The following is a 21,361-nucleotide window of genomic DNA, read 5'->3' as shown; positions in this document are numbered from 1 at the left end:
TGTGATTTCCTGACTCCCCATTCAGTATTTCTTCTATGCCATGCTGCATGATGGCAGAAGTAGATTCCATCTTAAACTTTTAATCTGCTTATCTAGGGACTGTAATACAGCTGAAGGTCCTTTTTAGGGGCATAAAATTTCTAAAGGTGACATTCTGGTTATATCTCAATTTGGGAAATTCCATTTTGTCTCAGGTTCACCTTTGGGGCTTCTCCTCTTTTTTGATTAGTACACGGTCATAATGCATGGTATTTTCCTTGAGATATTCCAGCAAAACAAGACAAAAAATCTAGAATAATACATGAAACAAGACTGGGAAATGTTGAGAGTTGTTGAAGCTACTCAGCGAGTAATAGGTACATGGTTCATAATAATGTATTCAATCATTTTGCAAATTTTAGAAGTCCCTTTGTTGGACCTGAGAGGTATTTTAACTATGGATGTATTATTCCTTTGTTTATATTTGTGTCTCTGGGTTAAAGAAAAAAATAAAACCAGCAGGTTAATATTTATGTTATCCTTACCCTCACTCCCACTGAGTCTAGGCTTAAGTTCAAAAACAGTTTTCTCTTAGGCCATAGGGGAATCTGCCTTTTAATTCTGGCCAAGCTGTTTTCCTTGCAACAGTAGCCAGAAGATTCAGCCTTTAGCATAACATTTTCAAGATGTTTGTTATGAATGTTAGGCTTTTCTAGGCCAAAAAAAGAGGAGTGCTTTTTACTTTATAAGAACAACAAAAGGACTTAAGTATTCTTTTAGACCTAACAATTTTAGCCAACAATATTGGAAGATGAGTCAGCATAATGTCTTCAGACAGTTCTTCCATTTGACTTCCTTCACTGCCACCACCTATGACCTTGGACAGATAACTGTATTTCCCTGACCTTCAATTAACTCCCTGACTTCCTAAACTTCAGTGCCTCCATCCACAACATAGAAATTCTAATACATTGTGAGGTTGCTGTAAGTATTAAATTGGCAGGAAATGTAAGTTACCATTCACAGTGCTAAAATAAATCATAAATAAATAAACATTAGTTCCTTTCCCACCCATGACAGTAGAAGCTCTTAAAGATGGGGTTCTTGTTTCCTTTACTAACCTGTTTCCTTTTTTTTTTTTTATGTATTTTTTTTTCCTTACTTGATCTTTTTCTCTATTTCTTTTCACTTAGGGTCTGCATGCTGGGTAACCGCACCCTTTCATCAAGACACATTGACGTTTGCTCTAAGACCAAGGAAATTAACAACATGACAGTCCCATCAAAGTTATGGGGATTCTTCTGTAACTCGAGTCAATTTTTCAATGCCACCTGTGATGAATACTTTGTTCACAATAACGTCACTTCAATCCAGGGCATTCCTGGATTGGCTAGTGGTATAATTACAGGTAAGTTAGGGAGTTATTGGACAAGTTTTTTCCTATTTTCTGGGGAAAATAGGCCTTGTCATCTTAGATTCTTCTACTGTCCATAAAGATTCACTGCCATGATGCTAATTCCCTTCTTAAGCACACCACACAGCTCTTAATTCACCATATTTCTGCTTTTCCATTAGTAAAGCTGTCCTTATTCAGGACTCCTTTACAGAGTGATGTCTGCTAAAATTCACCTCCATTTCAGAGCAGAGTTGAGCAAATCACTTTCTAACCTTAGGGTAAAATATTCCGTGTATTCTTGTAAAATTGCCAATGTTCTTCCTGCACTGACAGAATAGGCCTGTTTTAATGTCCGCATCCACATGTATCTTCCTAACGTAGCTAAATTCCTGAAACATTCCTTAAGTGGCTTCTATTATAAATGTTTGGTCTATAAATTTCTTTGCACATAAGTAAGTTTACATTAAGGTGTTAGAAACAGCATTGATGACTAATAAATAATAATGGGATTTGTGGGGCATTTAGTTTTAGTCTGTTTAACTTTGACTAATTTGCATTAGTAAAGTTAAACTGTATTTGCATGTACCAAATCATTTTTTCAAATTATATTTAAATTAGATAAGAAAGAACATTATGTTTAGCCGGGCGCAGTGGGTTATGCCTGTAATCCTAGCACTTTGGGAGGCCTAGGTGGGAGGATCATGAGGTCAGGAGATCGAGACCATCCTGGCTAACATGGTGAAACCCCGTCTCTACTAAAAATATAAAAAATTAGCTGGTCGTGGTGGCAGGCGCCTGTAGTCCCAGCTACTCAGGGTGCTGAGGCAGGAGAATGGCATGAACCTGGGAGGCAGAGCTTGCAGTGAGCCGAGATTGTGCCACTGCACTCCAGCCTGGTGACAGAGTGAGACTCTGTCTCAAAAAAAAAAAGAGAGAACACTATGTTTTTATTTATGTGTGTTTTATTGTGCAGTGTGTGTGTATACATGTGCTCATGTAGAAGCAAACACAGCTTTAGAAACTGTATAAATGAGGAGGCTGATTTTGAATGTTTGGGTAGAAAATTAATTATCTTTTTTTCATACTGCTGCTGCTTAAATTCCCATTTTTCCCACTGCAGAGAATCTTTGGAGTAATTACCTACCCAAGGGAGAGATCATCGAAAAGCCTTCAGCCAAATCTTCTGATGTCTTAGGCAGCTTAAACCATGAATATGTTCTTGTTGACATCACCACCTCCTTCACGCTTCTGGTGGGAATCTTCTTTCCCTCTGTGACAGGTAAACACATAGGCTGTTGTATATTTCAGAAGCTGTCAGACCCACGGAGTGATTTTTCTCAGGAGGCAGAATTCTCAGGGTTCCTAGATTTGCTTCTACTCTTTGCTATCAGTATCAATATCAAAGTGTCCAAGAAGTTAACTTGGTTTTTTCCCCCTTATCTCTAAAGGTATCATGGCTGGATCAAACAGATCTGGAGATCTGAAAGATGCTCAGAAGTCTATTCCCATTGGTACTATCCTTGCCATCCTGACCACCTCCTTTGTCTGTATCCTTTTTATGGATCCAGTCTGAGTCTTAGTCATAGGAGCATCCAGTAGAACTAGATGATCAGTATTTTTATCCTGGTAACAAAGATACCTGCTTTCTGTCACTTCACTTCTTGCCAGATAATCTGCCTACCTCATATAGAAAATTCAAAAAAGAATTTATAGGAGTATTTAGCAGCTCATTTTACTGACAGAAGAAAGTGTCTACTGAGTGTCTACTTTCTATCTCATGTTAGAGGGTAAACAACAGTTTCCTTGACTCTCAATATGGTAGATTTAAGCAATGTTGTCCTTTTTGGTGCATGTATTGAAGGGGTTGTTCTCAGAGACAAGTGAGTAATGAATTTCTTTGTAACAATTATGTGTCTGTCTGCCGTGACTTCTGATCATTCCACATAGCTCCAAGACAGTTATAGACTCAACACAGCCAGGCACCATGGCTCATGCCTGTAATCCTAGCACTTTGGGAGGCCAAGGCAGGTGGACTGCATGAGCTCAGGAGTTCAAGACCAGCCTGTGCAACATGGCAAAACCCTGTCTCTACAAAAAGCACAAAAATTAGCCAGGTGTGGTGGTGTGCACCTAACAGTCCCAGCTACTTGGGGGACCAAGGTGGGAGGATCACTTAAGCCTGGGAAGTCAAAGCTGTAGTGAGCCATGATCATGCCACTGTACTCCAGCCTGGGTGACAAAGTGAGACCCTTTCTCAAAAAAATAACCCAACCTGAGTTATCAATCATGACTAACAATAAGAAAATATATGAATGTAGTTCCCAAAGGGGCCAGTATTTTCTAGTGAATATATGAGACAGTTAAATACAGTCCTTCAAAAAAGCAGTGAATGTGTCTGAATAATGAGGACTTCCCTGTCCATCAAGAACTGTTCAGAAACGAGACCAAAAGTCAAGAAGGGCAAGTAAAAAAAATTTCAAGTGTCTCTAGCATCTCCTTTATGAGAGATAAGTATCTAATTGTGTTTGGCATTCTAAATAAAAGCCTGAAACTTACTTTCTTCATATTCTGTTCTTTTCTCTTTTCTTCTTTTCTTTTCTACGTATTTATTTAGAGACAAGGTCTTGCTCTGTTGCCCAGACTACAGTGCAGTGGTGCAATGACGGCTCCCTACAGCCTCAACCTCCTGGGCTCAAGTAATCCTTCCGCCTCAGCTTCCCAAGTAGCTGGGTCCACAGGTGCATACCACCACACCCAGCTAGTAGTCTTTTTTATTTTTTTTGTAAAGATGGGGCCTTACTATGTTGTCCAGGATGGTCTGAAGCTCCTGGGATCAAGCAGTCCTCCCACCTTAGCCTCTCAAAGTGCTAGGCTTATAGGCATGAACCACCACACCCAGCCCTTTCCACTATTATTTTATTAAAATTCCCACACTACACAGATGTATCCCCTATTCTTTATCCACATCACTCACTTTGTACAGGCCTTCAGGATTTTTGCCTATGTTATTGTAATAATCTCCCTTTTAGTTCTAGCTTCTAATCCTTCTTCCACACTGCCACCAGAATGGCTTTTCTAAAACACAAAATTTGAAGATACAAACCTCCCTGCTTCAGAGCCTGCCAAAGCCTGTTAAAATCCATCACTGTGATCTGGCCCTCTCTACCTCTTTTTACTGTTATCTCCTGCCCTTCCCTCATAAGCTCCCTAACTTAGAGTTTAATATGTCGTATTATGTCTCCACTTATAAACACATTTGTCTGTGTTATTTCCTTTGCTTAGAATAGGTTACTCCCACCTGGCCAACTCATATTCATCCTCTTAGAGACTAGGCTAAGGTCTTCTCTCCTGTAAAGCTTTCCCATACTCACCCAAACAGAGGTAAACACTCCGCCTTGTGTTCAGCCACTCTATTTGAATATACTATATTACGGCATTTATGATGCTATATTGCAGCTACTTGTTTTCATATTACTCTCCCCTACACGTTGAGCTCTTTGAGGACTCGAAGCCTAATAGATGGAATATAAATATTGTTGACAAAAATGAAAAGCACAATATATATGTATGTAATACAGTATATGTGTGTGTGGGGGGGGAGGGGGTATATATATGTATGTATATAAGTATAGTGTATTACTATACCATTGTAGTAGGAAATTCATGGAACTTTGGTAAGTTACACCATAATATAAAAATTATTATTGAGAGTGTAAATTAGAGTATCATTTTGGAAAATTATTGGTTATTATCTCCTAAAGTTGAACATGTGCTTAACTATGACTCAGCATTTCCACTTCTAGGTATATCTAACAGAAATGCTTGCACATGTGCATCAAGAATAATTCACAAGAATTTTCACAGTAGTGTTATTCTTTTTATTTATTTATTTATTTTTGCCTGCTTCATTTTCCCCTCATAAGTATTCTTAATAGCCAAAACCTGGAAATAATCCAAATGTCCATCGCTAGTAGAATGATTAAATTATATATTCATGTAATAGGAAGCCATACAGCAAAGTAAGTCATAGCAATATACACCTCCCCCCAAAAAAATTCACAAGCAATGCTAAGTGAAGAAAACCAAACACAAAAGTATGTACTGCGTATCATTTATATAAAGTTTTAAAACGGTAAAACTCTATAGTATTCAAAGTCAGAGGACTGGGTATGGTGGCTCATGCCTGTAATCCCAGCACTTTGGGAGGCTGAGGCTAGAAGATTGTTTGAGGTCAGGAGTTCCAGACCAGCCTAGGCAACATAGCAAGACTTTGTCACTACAGAAAGTAAAAAATTAGCTGGGCATGGTGGTGTATGCCTGTAGTGCTAGCTACTGGGAAGGCTGAGGCAGAAAGATCACTTGAACCCAGGAGGTTGAGGCTACAGTCAGTCATGACCACAGCATTACAGTCCAGCCTGGGTGACAAAGCAAGACCCTGTCAAAAAAAAAAAAAGTCAGGATAGTGGAGAGGAAGAAAGGGCTAATGAGTGGGAACGGGTGTAAGAGAATTTTGGGACTGGCAGTGTTCTGTTTCCTGACCTGCATGGTAGTAGGTCAACACCTACAGCATGGGTGTTTGCTTTGTAGAAATCTTCAGATGTGCATTTGTTGTTTTTTTGCACATTACTTTTTTTTCCCCCTAGACGGAGTCTCGCTCTGTCGCCCAGGCTGGAGTGCAGTGGTGCAGTCTCGGCTCACTGCAACCTGAGCCTCCCGGGTTCATGCCATTCTCCTGCCTCAGCCTCCCGAGTAGTTGGGACTACAGGCGCCCGCCACCACGCCCAGCTAATTTTTTGTATTTTTAGTAGAGATGGGGTTTCACTGTGTTAGCCAGGATGGTCTTGATCTCCTGACCTCATGATCCGCCCGCCTCAGCCTCCCAAAGTGCTGGGATTACAGCCATGAGCCACCGCACCCAGCCTTGCACATTACTTTTTGTGTGTGATACTTAATAAAAATTGTTAAAACGAGTAATTAAACTGATGCCGTGTTTCAGCCATCAAATTAGAAGTGACCTTAACTTTTTTTAATACACAAGACTGGTGTGGAGTGTGCATGTGCCATAAGGCTTGAATCTTCTTCTTTTTTTTTTTTTTCACTTAGTCAAAATTTATTTCAAGGCCTGAAAACATTCAGATTAATCAAAATGGTACTACTGTAACTTCTTATAATACATAATATAAAAGTTTTTGAAAAATATAGACACAATTAACCCCTAAACAACACACTGATTCTCAAATGCAATGGCTATTTAACAAGATGTAAAGGGACAATAACATATCAAAGAACTTTCACACACCTAAAGAAAGCATTTAGCAGCAAGCTAGTCAGACAGAACAAACACAAATATTTTCACATTCCCTATGTTTGTTTTTAACTTTACTTCATAAAGCCACTGATAATTGAGGCTTCTTTCGAGTATAAGATTTCTAAAATTAAAAACTGTTTTTGACATATTTTTATAAAGAAATAAAAAGCAAAACACAATCCAACTGCATTTATATGAGTCCCTCTTCTCCAACAGCTTTAGATGTTTTTCTGAGTACTTTTTATACAAAATATTTTTGTTAAAATCAGTTCTAATTCATTTATGCAGATTAGGGGAAAATGATTCACAATAAATTAACTTTAAAATTACCTTCTATCTGCTTCTACCTCTATCCCCCCATCACCACCAAATCTGTTGCTACAGTGAACAATGATGCAATGTACTGTTTGAGGGGGCCCAAAGCAATCTGTAATCTTAATTTCCCACATATTAGTTAGTAGGAAGAAAAATCCACAGTATGAAGGCTATTTAACTAAAACTTTATGCTTTTCCCTCAAGCTGTAAGTACTCTTTAGCATTAAATTACATCGTGCATATACAACTACATCCGTTTAGATTTGCCTTGGAATATAATTTCAAGGCCTTAAATATTAAAAATAATTTTATAACTATTTCATAGTTTAACTGGCTCTTAAATAGTTTTGCTAGGGAGGAAACATTTTGTGTTCTTTAAGAAATTGATACGTGTAAGTGTGTTCACTTAAATCTTGAGAAAACCTAAGGATGAAGTCTGTTGTTTTGTTTTTCCTAAAAAGGGAAAAAAGAACCAAAGAAAAATGTTGAAGAACAAGAATATTTACCGTTAAAAAGAAGAAACATATCCAACAAAAAGGAGACATAGATTTGAAAACACTTATTTTACTGTCTTCAACAACAACAAAAAACAGGCAGGGGAAGTCCAGAGGACTCAGAATTGAAGCAGCTCTATACGATAATGAAGGTGGTACAATGATGTGACTGCAAAGAAAATGACTAAAACAAAACTTTACAAACATCTTCATGTTTGTAATGTATTAATGCACAAAATATCAAAAATAGAAAGTCTGAGTTTCTTCCCCGCAGGTTGATGATAAACTATCAACCTTCTATTTAATGCATTTCCTGTTTTTTAATTTATAGAGATGGGGTCTCGCTATGTTGCCCAGACTGGTCTTGAACTCATGAGCTCAAGCAATCCTTTCACCTCGGCCTCCCAAAGTGCTGGGATTACCAGTGTGAGCCACTGCACTTGGCCTTAATGCATTTACTTTTATAAGCCTTCTCTGTTTAGAAGTACACACTACACAAGTACATACATGCTGGCATTTTACCATGAAAATTTTAGTTTTCATCTCAAACTAGTGACTTGCCTTTTTACCCATACTATACACATGTAATACCTTGCTAGAGGTACATTTTAATCAGTATATATTTTTTAAATCTTATTTTTAACTCAATCTTTTTAGTGCTATGATATGATGGGCTTAATTTAACAGATGAAGCATGATATGATAACAACATTGTACTGTTTAAACTAATTGACAACTGTAGTAAAGTGTTTGATTTTTAGTATATAACCAAGACGATGCTGGACAGTAATAAACACAGAAACACTAGAAAACAGTGAATGAATAAATAATACAATTTTTCATCAGTGGCCATTCATTATTTTGCTTTTAGAAACCTGGAAGAAATTGTCTTCTTTGACTTTCAAATGTTCTGGTAACTAGTCGTTTCTTAGCTTCTTCAATATCACCTTGAATTGCTGAAATAAGTGACTCTAAAGAATCAAAGTTCTTTTCTGGTCTCAGGTAGCCAACAATGGCCACATTGAGGATTTCCCCATAGAAGTCCTCTTTGAAGGTATGCATGATATGTGTTTCCATAGACTTCTTCGTATTCTTGTAATATGGGTTCCATCCTATGCTCACCACCATCTTATGGACATCTCCACTTCCAACACTGGCCCAACCATAGTAAATACCGGTGGATATATCAGCTGGAAGATTATCTACCACTTGCTCAGGAAAATTAGCTGTGGGGATGCCCAGCTGCTTGGAGCCGCGGCCGAAGCCCCGCACGACTTGGCCCCGGCAGAAGTAAGGCAGGTGCGTCATAATGCAGTCCGCTCGGGGCATGGGCTGCGGCCCGGTCTGCGCGTCCTGTGGAGCCGCCGTCGACGCGGGGGACAGGAGCGTGAGCTCTGCCTGCCGCGGGGGCGCACCAGGGGCCGGACGACGCCGACCACACGCCACTGCGAATCCCTGACGCCGCCGACCCAACAAATGCCGCCCGGCGCCTGAGGAGCTGCGTCTCCGCTGGAGGGCAGCGGAGACCTTGAATCTTCTTATATTTCCAGTGGGAGTAAAATTTAGTACAAACTTTCTGGACGGCAGTTTAGTAGTGATTTTGAAATGTTTTAAGATATTGATCCCTTTGGTTAGTTATTCCCTCTTAAGAATCTGCCATAACTTAGCTGGGCACAATGGCTCATGCCTGTAATTCCAGCATACTGGGAGGCCAAGAGGGGAAGATCACATGAGCCCAGGAGTTCATTGACAAGCCTGGGCAACGAGGCGAGATCCTGTCTCTACAAAAAATTTTGTAAAAGATTAGTCGGACATGGTAGCACACACTTGTGGTCCCAGCCACTTGGGAGGATGAGGCAGGAGCATCGCCTGAGCCAGAGAGGTCAAGGCTGCAGTGAGCTGAGATAGCGTCACTGTACTCCAGCCTTGGCAACCGAGTGAGACCTGTCTCAAAAAAAAAAAAAAAAAAACTGCCTTAAGGAAAAAAACCTGAACTGTGAATGTAGATATGTGCATAAAGATGTTAATTATAATATTTTATACAATAGAAATCAACACTAGAAGAATGGATAAGAAGTTGTGATGCATTATTTTTCAAATCACTAAACATTTTTATTCATAGCTTTTTATGACAGAAAAATGCTTATGTTTCAAGAATACAGAATTATAGTGCAGTGAGATTGCGATTTTTCTAAAAAGCAGATATTTTGATACCCTGAAGGGGAAAGTTACAACTGAAGCTTAGCTTATTTTCTAGCCCCATAAGTATTTTTTTCCTAATATAGGTCAGTAGTGCCTTTTGATCAAATCTAGCTATCTTATATTTCATAATATTACTTGTCTCACTTTTGATTCTCTAAAACTTAGAAAAAAAAAAACTGGGTGGGCTGGACGCAGTGGTTCACGCCTGTAATCCCAGCACTTTTGGAGGCTGAGGCAGGTGAATCACTTGAGGCCAAGAGTTTGAGACCAGCCTGTGCAACATGGTGAAACCCCGTCTTTACTCAAAATACAAAAATTAGCCAGGTGTGTTGGTGCACACCTGTAATCTCAGATGTAAGCCGAGGCAAGAGAATCGCTTGAACTTGGGGGGCGGAGTTTGGAGTGAGCCAAGATCACACCACTGCACTCTAGCCTGGATGACAGAGTGAGAGTCTGTCTCAAAAAAAAAGAAAAAGAAAAAAAAAATGGGTGAATGTCTCTAGTCTTTCAGTCTAAAGTTATTTCCAGATTAAATTTCCCACTCCTATTTCTTTCCCAGGTTCGGTGATGCTGTGAAAGGTAATTTGGTGGTGGGCACCTTATCTTGGCCATCCCCATGGGTGATTGTTATTGGCTCCTTCTTTTCAACATGTGGGGCTGGACTTCAGAGCCTCACAGGTGCACCGAGGCTGCTACAAGCTATTGCCAAGGATAACATCATACCGTTTCTGAGGGTGAGTGACCTTTTATTATGCCCTCTTCTTTTTTTCCCAGCTTTAATGAGAAACAGTGTGGTCTTCATGGGCTTAGAAATTACTAGATCATAAATGTGGAGATGTGGGTTTTTAGTACAAGACCCTCTAAATCCCAGGCATGAGTTTACCTGTGAGTGCTGTAAAGGTATTTAAAAGGTATCACAGTTGTAACACTATTGTCTTCCAGATGTCTGAAACTGTAGGCTAGAGAAATCAGAGAGCAATGACTCAGTACTCCTGTGCCTGATATTTCCCTTCTGTGTACAGGTTTTTGGCCACAGCAAAGCCAATGGGGAACCTACCTGGGCTTTACTTCTAACTGCTGCCATTGCAGAGCTCGGAATACTCATTGCCTCCCTGGATCTTGTGGCCCCAATTCTTTCCATGTAAGAGCCAGTGATTCTCTTCAGTTATTCTTGCTTAAATGATAAATAATACATGTTTATTTCCATCAGTCATGTAACAGTAGTGATAACAGAGTGGGCTAAATACAGATGTAACTTCACTTAAATAAAAATCATTCCTGAGAACTTCCAAGTAAGGCTAACTTTTGTAAGTTATTAGGTTTTTTCCTACCTATTTAACTTCAAAAGTTCTTTGGCTTCATTTCTAATTCATTGTCAATTGGTTGTAGCTTTTACCACCACTGTTAGTTTTTATTTATTTATTCACCTGTGACTTATTGATGCTTACTACTTACCTGGCACTGTGTAATGTGGTATTCTGGGAATACAAAGATGGATAAGACACAGTCTTATGGAACTGGTAATGGATAAGGAAACCAATGATTCCCATATAGCGTGATGAGTGCCATGGTAAAGGTGAACACTGAGTGCCCTAGGGACACCAGAGCAAGGCATCTAAACAGACGGAAACTCAAGAAAGATTTTCCGGAGGAAGTGATACTTGTATCTTGAAGAATAACTGGTTATTTGCTAAGAAAAGACGGGGTGAAGAACATTCCAGGCAGAGAATGCATATAAAGGAATTGAGGGATGGCATAAGGTAGCACATCCAGAGAACTGGAAGTAGTTTGGCTTGGCTAGAGTGGAGGGTACATGTTGAGGGAATAACAGAATAGAGAAGTAGGTAGACCCAGATCACAAAGGGCCTGGAACTTTTACCTGGAAGTAGTGGGTAATCCTTGAGCACAAAATGATAATGCTTTAGGATGATCAATCTTGTATAAAAGATGGATTAGAAGGAGGCTAGAATTGAGCTGGGAATGCTAATTGGAAAGAAGAAATGAGAGCCTGAACTAAGGTGATTAGTAGTAGAGATGAAAAGGAAGAGAAGCAGCTTAGAGATTTTTAAATAGAATCCACAGGACTTGGTAAGTGAATTTGGAACAAGGGTAAGGAAGAGGAAACCTGGATTATCCTAAGAACAACTGGGTAGAGAGTGGTTGTGTCATTGACTGAGAGAACAGAGAAGGATGAACAGCTTTGTGGGGAGAGGTTTAAGTTTCTCTGCTTCCTACTTAATCAAGGGTTAGTTGTCTAGAAACAGGCTTCAGTACAGCAAAGGTATTCAGTTACTTAACCTTCAAAGAATCATCTTACAGTAATAATCATTCCTCTTACTCTTTTTATTCTTCAGGTTTTTTCTCATGTGTTACCTCTTTGTAAACTTGGCATGTGCCTTGCAAACATTACTTCGAACACCCAACTGGAGACCCCGATTCCGCTACTACCATTGGTAAGTCTGCTTCTTTTATTCTTTTTACTCACATTTGGAGAGAACCCATCTTTGAACTAGAAAACTAGGAGAGTCTGGGTTCTCGATAAAATTTTTTTCTTGGTCAGCCATTTCATACTGTTTCAACTTTCAGTTCTTATCTGAATCCTCATCCTCCTATCCTATTTTCCTGTATCACTTTATAATAACTTATAACACCCAATACGAATAGAGCAAAAGCACTAAATAGAGATATCCAGCCTTCTATAATTTTCAGGTTAAAACAATCTTCTCTTGCGTATTTATTTTCCTGTTTGTCTCTTAGGGCTACAGAGTCAGAGGTTCTAAATTCCAATCTCAGCTCTACTATTTCCTAGCTTTGTAACCTTCAGCAAAGCACATAACCATGTAAAATCTAATTTTATTCATTTGTAAAATGGGACTGATAAATCTAAAGTGCTTATCATAGTGCCTGGTACATAGTAAAGCTCAGCTCTCAATGAACTGTTGCTGCTGCTGCTGTTGTAGTTAAGTCTCCCCAGTCCTGAAGGGGTCATCATGAAAGATTTTTGGCTACCATCCCATCTCTTTGCTCTTATAGCTCAGAGCTCATTAATTATGTCATGTATGTACCCGTTGCTACATTCTTCTTTGCTAACTTTCTCCTTGTTCCCTTTCTGTCTTCACTTACCAATGGTGGGCAGTGATGTAACGTTTACTGGGCAAAAATTAAAATCTTCAACTGATTTTTTAATGCCTCAATTCCTCTTTCTATAACGTTAGTTAAAAGTTCCTCATGAGGCTGGGCATGGTGGCTCATGCCTATAATCCCAGCACTTTGGGAGGCCAAGGCAGGTGGATCACCTGAGGTCAGGAGTTTGAGACCAGCCTGACCAACATGGGTAAACTCCGTCTCTACTAAAAATATAAAAGTAGCTGGGCATGGCGGCACATGCCTGTAATCCCAGCTACTCAGGAGGCTGAGGTAGGAGAATCGCTTGAACCCGGGAGTCGGAGGTTGCAGTGAGCTGAGATCCCAGGTTCACGCCATTCTCCTGCCTCAGCCTCCTGAGTAGCTGGGACTACAGGCGCCCGCCACCACGCCCGGCTAATTTTTTGTATTTTTAGTAGAGACAGGGTTTCACTGTGTTAGCCAGGATGGTCTCGGTCTCCTGACCTTGTGATCCGCCTGCCTCAGCCTCCCAAAGTGCTGGGATTACAGCCGTGAGCCACCACGCTCGGCCCAAAAATAATTTTTCTCAGTGAGTTCTGCAGTTATGCTAATAAGTATTTATAAAATTTTTAGAAATATTTGTATGAAAATTTTTAAAAAGATCCTAGAGTTATTAACATTTCTGGCTGCGTGTCCCATCCTGGCTTTGCCAAGTAAGTATTAATTGTCCTCATAACTGCAGATGACTGATAGTGTTCCATTATTTATATGGTTTTCCAGCAGTTGGAAACATCTTCTGTTGCAAAGGACAGTTTGGGGTTTAGTGCACATCTACCAACTGTTTCATGATAAGACAACTATAGAATTGAGAATAATCATTTAGAAACTTTTGAGGCAGTTTGACATTGCTACAGCATCCAGGCATGTGATAATTTTTCGAATAATTCATTTTTATTGCATTTTACAAAAGTTCTATTTATAATAGTTTCAAAGTTTTTAAAAAATAATCCCTCACCACAGATAGTTTGAGAAGCACCTTTAACATAGGCTTCTTTTTCAGCTACTTTAAAAGATACTTTTTTGTATTTGTTTTTAATTTTCTAGGGCCCTTTCTTTCATGGGAATGAGTATCTGTCTGGCTCTGATGTTCATTTCTTCCTGGTATTATGCCATTGTAGCCATGGTAATAGCTGGTATGATCTACAAGTACATTGAATACCAAGGGTGAGTGTGGATTTAATCTTGATCACTGCTAAAAGTAGCAAGACTAGCTAGTTTGGTTAGAGCCAGCTCAATGAAAATACCTTAAGGACTCAGGTAACTTCATTTTCATAACTATATTTTGTACCCCTAATTCTCTAACCGTCTTACTGATGCAAGCGTTTCATCACAAGGGAGATCCATTGAGAAAGTATGAATGGATCAATGGAAAATAACAAAGGATATTTCCAAATAATAATAATTAGTACTAAACAAAGTATAACACAAATATAAATATTTTTGCTTATCTCTTCAGTCAAGAGATTGTCTCTGAAATGAAAAAGAAATTAGTTCTGAACAACTTAGTAACTACTAAGACTTACAGCTTTCAAAAATGAGGACGAAATAACATTCTTATTCAGAAGATCACATTGAACTTTACTTTCTCTGCATTATTTTCAAAGTAACTTAAATTCCAGGTCTGTTATAATTTTCTAATCTAAATTGCTCTTTTACATTATTGTTTTGAACAATTACGTAGAAGGACTGAATGAGTGACCCCTTCAGGCTTTATTCTGAACTGTTTGTGCAGTGCAGTCTGTTGGTGCTGTTGATCTGCCTATATCGGGTTCATTATGTTAGTAAAGAACATTATGTAAATCATTAATCTGAGCTTTAATCTTCTACCTTGCACATGTGTGATTTTTAGATTCAGAAAAAAACTTTATTTTTTAAAATTATACTTACTATAGTTTAAATTTGTCTCTGCTCTTTTCTTTTTCTCACAGAGCTGAGAAAGAATGGGGTGATGGTATCCGTGGGCTGTCCCTCAGTGCAGCCCGGTTTGCTTTGCTTCGATTGGAGGAAGGACCTCCACACACTAAAAACTGGAGGTAAAGAAATCAACACTAGCAGTATTTGGCACATAGTTAACACACAAAAATATGTGTTTTGTTGATTATAGGATAAGGAAACCATATGTGGCTCAAGGAATTGGTATAAGGGACCTGTTTTGAACTATTCTAAATCCTTAATTTTTTTATTCCCTTTTCTTCATGTCATTTATGATCAAGATTTCTGCAATTGATTATTCTTCCTTGAAGACTGATCAACTTGAGATAGTACTGGGAGCATTCAAAGTAATGCCCTCATCCTGTCATCTCCTGTGATCTCTTCCTTCTGTCAAATTACCTGTCTCATACAGATCTCCTGAATTAAAGGTGGAGTCTGCCATTCTGTTCCCCAAACCCAAAATGTTTTCTCCTCCCTCCAACCCCCACCAACCTCTTCACAGGCCTCAGTTGCTTGTATTACTGAAACTAGATGAAGACTTACATGTCAAGCATCCTCGCCTCCTCACCTTTGCCTCACAGCTCAAAGCAGGAAAAGGTCTCACTATTGTGGGCTCTGTCATCGTGGGGAACTTCCTAGAGAACTACGGTGAAGCTTTAGCTGCTGAGCAGGTAAGAGTCAGGCTTTTGATGTATTGGAACTCAGTTTACAGCTTTGTGATGTTAAGTAGTAAGACCTCAAACTTCTACTTGAATCTTGTTCCTGAGTGATCTAGGAGGTTTCTCACTTAGTGCTGACCTTTGAACAGACACTTTCTCCCAAATAATAAGACGAGCCAGAAAATATTTATTATTTCTTCCTGTTTAAAGCATTACTAAATTATAAGATTATTAAGTCTAAACCTTATGTTCAAATATACTCCAAACATTAATCTAAGCACTGAGAAAAGTCATGTAAATAAATTGATTCCTTGAACTATGGAGAGGGTTCCTCTCAATCTTGTGACAACAAGGAGTAATGACCAAATTTTCTTCCTCTTTACTAATCTACGTGGTATCATGAGCAAGATTCCTTTGCCACTTCTGGTTAGCTGTACTGAACATTAAAGTTCTACTTTAACAAGGAAGTTGTTTTCACTCTAATACTTATTATATATGATAGAACTAATCCTATTGTTTTTGAAATGCCATTGTGTTCAATGGCATTTCAAAAGTTTTACTGTTGGGGGGAGGGGGGAAGGATAGCATTAGGAGATATACCTAATGTTAAATGACAAGTTAATGGGTGCAGCACACCAACATGGCACATGTATACATATGTAACAGACCTGCACATTGTGCACATGTACCCTAAAACTTAAAGTATAATTTAAAAAAAAAAAAGTTGTACTGGATTTCATTTTGGAATGCTTTGAAATCCTAAACACTAGAAATGCTGAAGAAACATTACTCCAGAATGATGGTAAAAATTAATAAAAGGTACACAGGATTGAAAATCAGAAGAGCCTAGTTCTTAGCCACATCACTGATTTAATCTGTGCCTTTGCAAAAATCATTCCATTTTCCATACCATTATTCCCTTCCTTTTCCCACCAAGAGGGTGGAGTAAGAGTAAATGAGATGATATCTCCAAATTGGTTTGACTAAATAAAGAGTAATGCAAATACAAGTGTCATGAATAATCACCATTAAAATGTCAAAAAGCATATGGGAATGGGAGAAGCGAAAAAGAAAACATACCTGAGAAAATTCTAAAGTGAAACTGAATCATCATACCGAGTTTCTGGTAAGATGAGTCAGGGCATGACTGGGGCTGAGGCAGGAAGGAGATCGTGTTCACAATAGTGAATCACCCTGGTCAACTGAGAAAGAATGTTGAATATTCACTTTGTAGAGATCCCTGTTCCCAGTTTTTTGGTATGGTGCAAAGGAACAAAAGCAGAACAGAGGAAAAAGCAGAGAAACTACATGTAGACAACCAGCTACAGAGGCAAAAATACGTAGTAAGCACTTAGAAAGTGAAAAAGACAAAAGATCATGAAATTCCTTTGGGATAATTTTAACTTTTTGGACTTTTCTGTAGACAATATAGTTTTATGAAGACTTTGGAAAAAGGTGGGGTATATAATATGGAGAAGGAATAATGGGTTAAAATGTCCAGAGTGAACCAGTTCAGTGTTGCGGTCCTGTGTCTCTTTCAGACCATAAAGCACCTAATGGAGGCAGAGAAGGTAAAAGGATTCTGCCAGCTGGTGGTGGCCGCCAAGCTGAGAGAGGGCATTTCCCACCTCATCCAGTCATGTGGCCTTGGGGGCATGAAGCACAACACGGTGGTGATGGGCTGGCCTAATGGCTGGCGTCAAAGCGAAGATGCCCGCGCTTGGAAGACTTTTATTGGTACTAACCATTTCTCATACAAACCTAAAGGCCCAAGTCGAGGGGATGTAGTTAAATCTCTGTCACCCCTAGCCTCCTAAAGTAGAGACTATGCCATTGCTAAAGCATAATCTTATAAGGCAACCTGAAAAACTATTGGTAGTAATACACAGATTCTACCTACCCCCTTCAGCTTCACATTATGTTCATGAATTAATTCTGTCAAGTCTTGTGCTAGGAATTATCTCCAAAATTGCCATGTTTTCATTTGTGATTTTCCATATTGATGTTCTCACAGGAATTGCAAGAATTGTTCTTCAGCATCATAATCTCTCAAATTCACATATCCCCCCTTAGAAATGTAGTAATCAGAATATACCTAGTAACATAAACTGTGGTTCTCAGTCTGTTAGCTATTCAGATTTTTCACAATGATTTTTGTTACGTAATGAGAAATAACCTACTAAGTAAATAGGACCCCTTTCTCAAAGAAGTGTGAAAAGAGCATTTCCTTGCTTTCCTGACATGCTAGGAAGCAAGGCAAGCCTAAGGATTCTTCTCTGCTTATTCTTTTTTCTCCCTAGGCACAGTTCGAGTGACAACTGCTGCTCATCTCGCACTGCTGGTGGCTAAAAACATCTCCTTCTTTCCCAGCAATGTGGAGCAATTTTCTGAGGGCAACATTGATGTGTGGTGGATTGTGCATGATGGGGGGATGCTTATGCTACTACCATTCCTACTGAAACAGCACAAGGTATTTGAGACAACTTTTTTTTACAAAAGTCTTTCTCCCTTCTGTCCTGGTTCACAGGACAGACAAATTCTTTCTCTGATTATAATAGTGTTGGGGTTTAGAATCAGAAGAGTTGGAAGTTATTCTAGGCTTTCCCATGATCCCACTTTCAAACAAGAGAAATCATTGTCTTTGTATTTGATACCTACTTATCTCCAAGTGAAATTCAGCCAATTAACAAAGTTCCATATGAGCCCTAGGGGAAAACAACAAGTGAACACATCTTTTTAAAAAAAATACTGGAAACTTAAGGTATATGTATGTGTGTGTATTGCACGCATATATGCGCTCATTCTGTGGTAAGACTAATTAAATGAGATTTAAAATAGTAAATATATAGTCTGAATGTTGTCATTGATACACTGTCTGAATAAAGCACCCTCTTAACGTATCGTGAGCCATCTTTTCTTTTGCCAGTGTTTTCTTGTTATGAAATTAAGGACTCCTTAAAACTGTATTAAATGTGGTGTTTAGTCAGTCTTTTGCCCTAATACAATAACATAGCAAGTAGGAAGCTAGGAACAAATAGCCTTATACTATATATAGCAAGGTTCTTCTAGACCACAATGTCTAATGTCTTAGGAAATAACCTTTTTTGCCTCCTTGCTCTAATTTTCCACGTGTGTATGTCACTCTCTCAGGTGTGGCGAAAGTGCAGCATACGGATCTTCACAGTAGCCCAATTAGAAGACAACAGTATCCAAATGAAGAAGGACCTAGCCACCTTCCTATATCACTTACGCATTGAGGCGGAGGTAGAAGTGGTGGAGATGGTGAGAAAGCTGAGTTTGAGATACAAGAGGTTCATTCCCCCATTCCTCTCCCTGTCTTCCTTGAATCTTTTCTGGTTTGGGAAATTTTTCAGATCTAAATGTGGATTAATCCCCTAGTGCCAAAAAAAAAAAAAAACAAAACCCTAATTTGTTGCCCTAAGTAGAATGTATATGTGATGCATGTTTGATGTTACTTTTTGGTTTTGCTTTCTTGTTTATTACACAGCCCTTATATTTCTGCCAGATTCTCATCTGTTTAATATAGTTTTATGAAATTTTTATTCACATATTCAGCTTAAAATCACACATGGCTTTAAAAAAAAACCTAACAGTATAAAAAAGAGAGACTAGAGTTTGTATTTTGTGTTTCAAGGCAACACATGTCTTGGTTAGATTATGGAAAAGACTCTCAGGGCCTCTGAATTTTATCTACAGTCACAAAAACATTTATGTAGCTCAATGACTAACAAAGTAGGGGTGAAGCTTAGGTTAATATAGTGATGCTTTCCCTGGTTTAATTTAGTGACTGGAAATAAAAATGTATGGTTCATCCTTCTTTCTCCTTTGTGCTTTTTGCCCCTTTTATGTGATGTCTATGGCAGCATGACAGTGATATATCAGCATATACTTACGAGCGCACTTTGATGATGGAGCAGAGGTCCCAGATGCTCCGGCACATGCGGCTATCCAAAACAGAGCGAGACAGAGAGGTGAGACATTACTGCATCAATCCAATCCGGGCTGTCTAAAGTCTGTCACTGAAAGGGATGATACTGGGCTGGGCATGGTGGCTCACGCCTGTAATCCCAGCACTTTTGGAGGCCGAGGCGGGTGGATCAAGAGGTCAGGAGTTCAAGACCAGTCCAGCCAAGATGGTGAAACCCCATCTCTACTAAAGTACAAAAATTAGCCAGGCGTGGTGGCACATGCCTGTAATCCCAGCTACTCAGGAGGCTGAGGCAGAGAAGTGCTTAAACCTGGGAGGCGGAGGTTGCAGTGAGCCAAGATCACGCCACTGCACTCCAGCCTGCGTGACAGAGGAGGACTCTGTCTCAAACCAAATAAAAAAAGGGATGATACTACATTTTCACAGGATGACAAATTCCTTCTCACTCTGTCAGTTATTCCACTATAACCCATTATTGCTTCAAAATAACCAAAGATGAAGCATGAGAGAAAATTTGGTAGAATAACTTGTGTTGGACCTTCTTCCTCAGGCACAATTGGTGAAAGACCGAAACTCAATGCTACGATTGACCAGCATTGGCTCTGATGAGGACGAAGAGACAGAAACCTATCAGGAGAAGGTGCACATGACTTGGACAAAAGACAAGTACATGGCATCCCGGGGACAAAAAGCGAAGTCAATGGAAGGATTCCAGGACCTGCTTAACATGCGTCCGTAAGTTTTCCCACTCCCAAGTTTATCATAAAATTACCTAATCAGTGGCACAAATGTGACTTTGCCTGGACACACAGGATGGAGTCTGTTCATTTCACCCTGAATCTAGCCACCTCATTATTGTTTGCCTATTCATACTGGCTCTCAATGTACACTGTACACAAGCTAACCATCCCCTTTATCCACATAGTTCACCTCCATACTGTGTTCTTACTATAAAATAAGCCAACAGAGAATGAGAAAACCCAGATATTAATATCATAAAGAAACCATTTTAGCCTGGGCACAGTGGCTCATGCCTGTAATCCCAGCACTTTGGGAGGCAGAGGCGGGTGGATCACCTGAGGTCAGGAGTTCGAGATCAGCCTGCCCAACATGGTGAAACCCTGTTTTTACTAAAAATACAAAAAAAATTAGCCGGGCATGGTGGTGGGGGCCTGTAATCCCAGCTACTCGGGAGGCTGAGGCAGGAGAATCACTTGAACCTGGGAGGCGGAGGTTGCTGTGAGCTGAGATTGCACCACTGCACTCCAGCCTGGGTGACATGAGTGAAACTCCCTCTCAAAAAAAAAAAAAAAAAAAGAAATCATTTTATCAGATTATCCATAGTCAAGTGAAAAAGCTCAGGATCTCAAGTTTTTAACGTTGACTGTATGGCTAGTTTTCTTTTTACCTTAACAACCTTTATTTCTTCCCTACTCAGGGACCAGTCCAATGTGAGGCGGATGCATACAGCAGTGAAACTCAATGAGGTTATAGTTAACAAGTCCCATGAAGCAAAGCTGGTTTTATTGAATATGCCAGGGCCACCCCGAAACCCTGAGGGTGATGAAAACTGTATCCTTTCCAAGAGTGGGGCTTCCAGTAGGGAAAATCTCCTTAACCTCTTTCTGAGATAACTAGGTAACAATAAAATCATTGTCTATACCCCACTTTCCCTCTTTAAGGAAGGAAGACTTAAAAGTCTTAGGCAAGGATTTTTACAAAGTTATAAGACTAATCTCTTTTAGGGGAGTTGGGGCAAATATAATTCAGTTCTAAAAGACATTTTAGGTGGTGTATTTGCAGCATGACATCTAATATTCAGTGTATAAAACCCTTCCTGAAAATCCTACAGACAGCATACCCACATCCTTTCTCCTTTTTAGGTTCTACCCGCTTTGCAAAGCCTTTTTCTTTTGGATAGAGTTAGGGGAGAAGCTGAGATAGAACCTCCTTTAACTGAGG

The 21,361-nt window shown here is 39.4% G+C and overlaps 2 protein-coding genes across 4 annotated transcripts in view; one reads left to right on the top strand and one right to left on the bottom strand.

The window, feature by feature from the left end:
* SLC12A6 (solute carrier family 12 member 6) overlaps positions 1 to 21,361 on the top strand; it is a 107,879-nt gene that overhangs the window by 81,735 nt on the left and 4,783 nt on the right. For all 3 annotated transcript variants that reach the window (XM_054450505.2, XM_054450506.2, XM_054450507.2), the window contains 16 exons: positions 1,173 to 1,387; positions 2,496 to 2,654; positions 2,824 to 2,922; positions 3,198 to 3,255; positions 10,254 to 10,428; positions 10,717 to 10,835; positions 12,049 to 12,147; positions 13,904 to 14,023; positions 14,788 to 14,892; positions 15,294 to 15,462; positions 16,992 to 17,187; positions 17,751 to 17,920; positions 18,601 to 18,732; positions 19,335 to 19,442; positions 19,950 to 20,134; positions 20,838 to 20,971. In XM_054450505.2, the coding sequence (XP_054306480.1) occupies positions 1,173 to 1,387; positions 2,496 to 2,654; positions 2,824 to 2,922; positions 3,198 to 3,255; positions 10,254 to 10,428; positions 10,717 to 10,835; positions 12,049 to 12,147; positions 13,904 to 14,023; positions 14,788 to 14,892; positions 15,294 to 15,462; positions 16,992 to 17,187; positions 17,751 to 17,920; positions 18,601 to 18,732; positions 19,335 to 19,442; positions 19,950 to 20,134; positions 20,838 to 20,971 (2,243 nt within the window). The remainder of the gene's footprint in view (positions 1 to 1,172; positions 1,388 to 2,495; positions 2,655 to 2,823; positions 2,923 to 3,197; positions 3,256 to 10,253; positions 10,429 to 10,716; positions 10,836 to 12,048; positions 12,148 to 13,903; positions 14,024 to 14,787; positions 14,893 to 15,293; positions 15,463 to 16,991; positions 17,188 to 17,750; positions 17,921 to 18,600; positions 18,733 to 19,334; positions 19,443 to 19,949; positions 20,135 to 20,837; positions 20,972 to 21,361) is intronic.
* On the bottom strand, positions 8,303 to 9,032 carry LOC129013806 (riboflavin kinase-like). The gene has a single exon (XM_054450514.2). It carries the CDS (start codon positions 8,819 to 8,821, stop codon positions 8,360 to 8,362), a length of 462 nt encoding a protein of 153 aa, XP_054306489.1. The 5' UTR covers positions 8,822 to 9,032; the 3' UTR covers positions 8,303 to 8,359.

This window comes from Pongo pygmaeus, chromosome 16 (genome assembly GCF_028885625.2).
Source record: "Pongo pygmaeus isolate AG05252 chromosome 16, NHGRI_mPonPyg2-v2.0_pri, whole genome shotgun sequence".
Classification (NCBI taxonomy): domain Eukaryota; kingdom Metazoa; phylum Chordata; class Mammalia; order Primates; family Hominidae; genus Pongo; species Pongo pygmaeus.
Note: the sequence above shows the minus strand (reverse complement) of the source record. Positions and strands in the feature narration are given on the sequence as shown.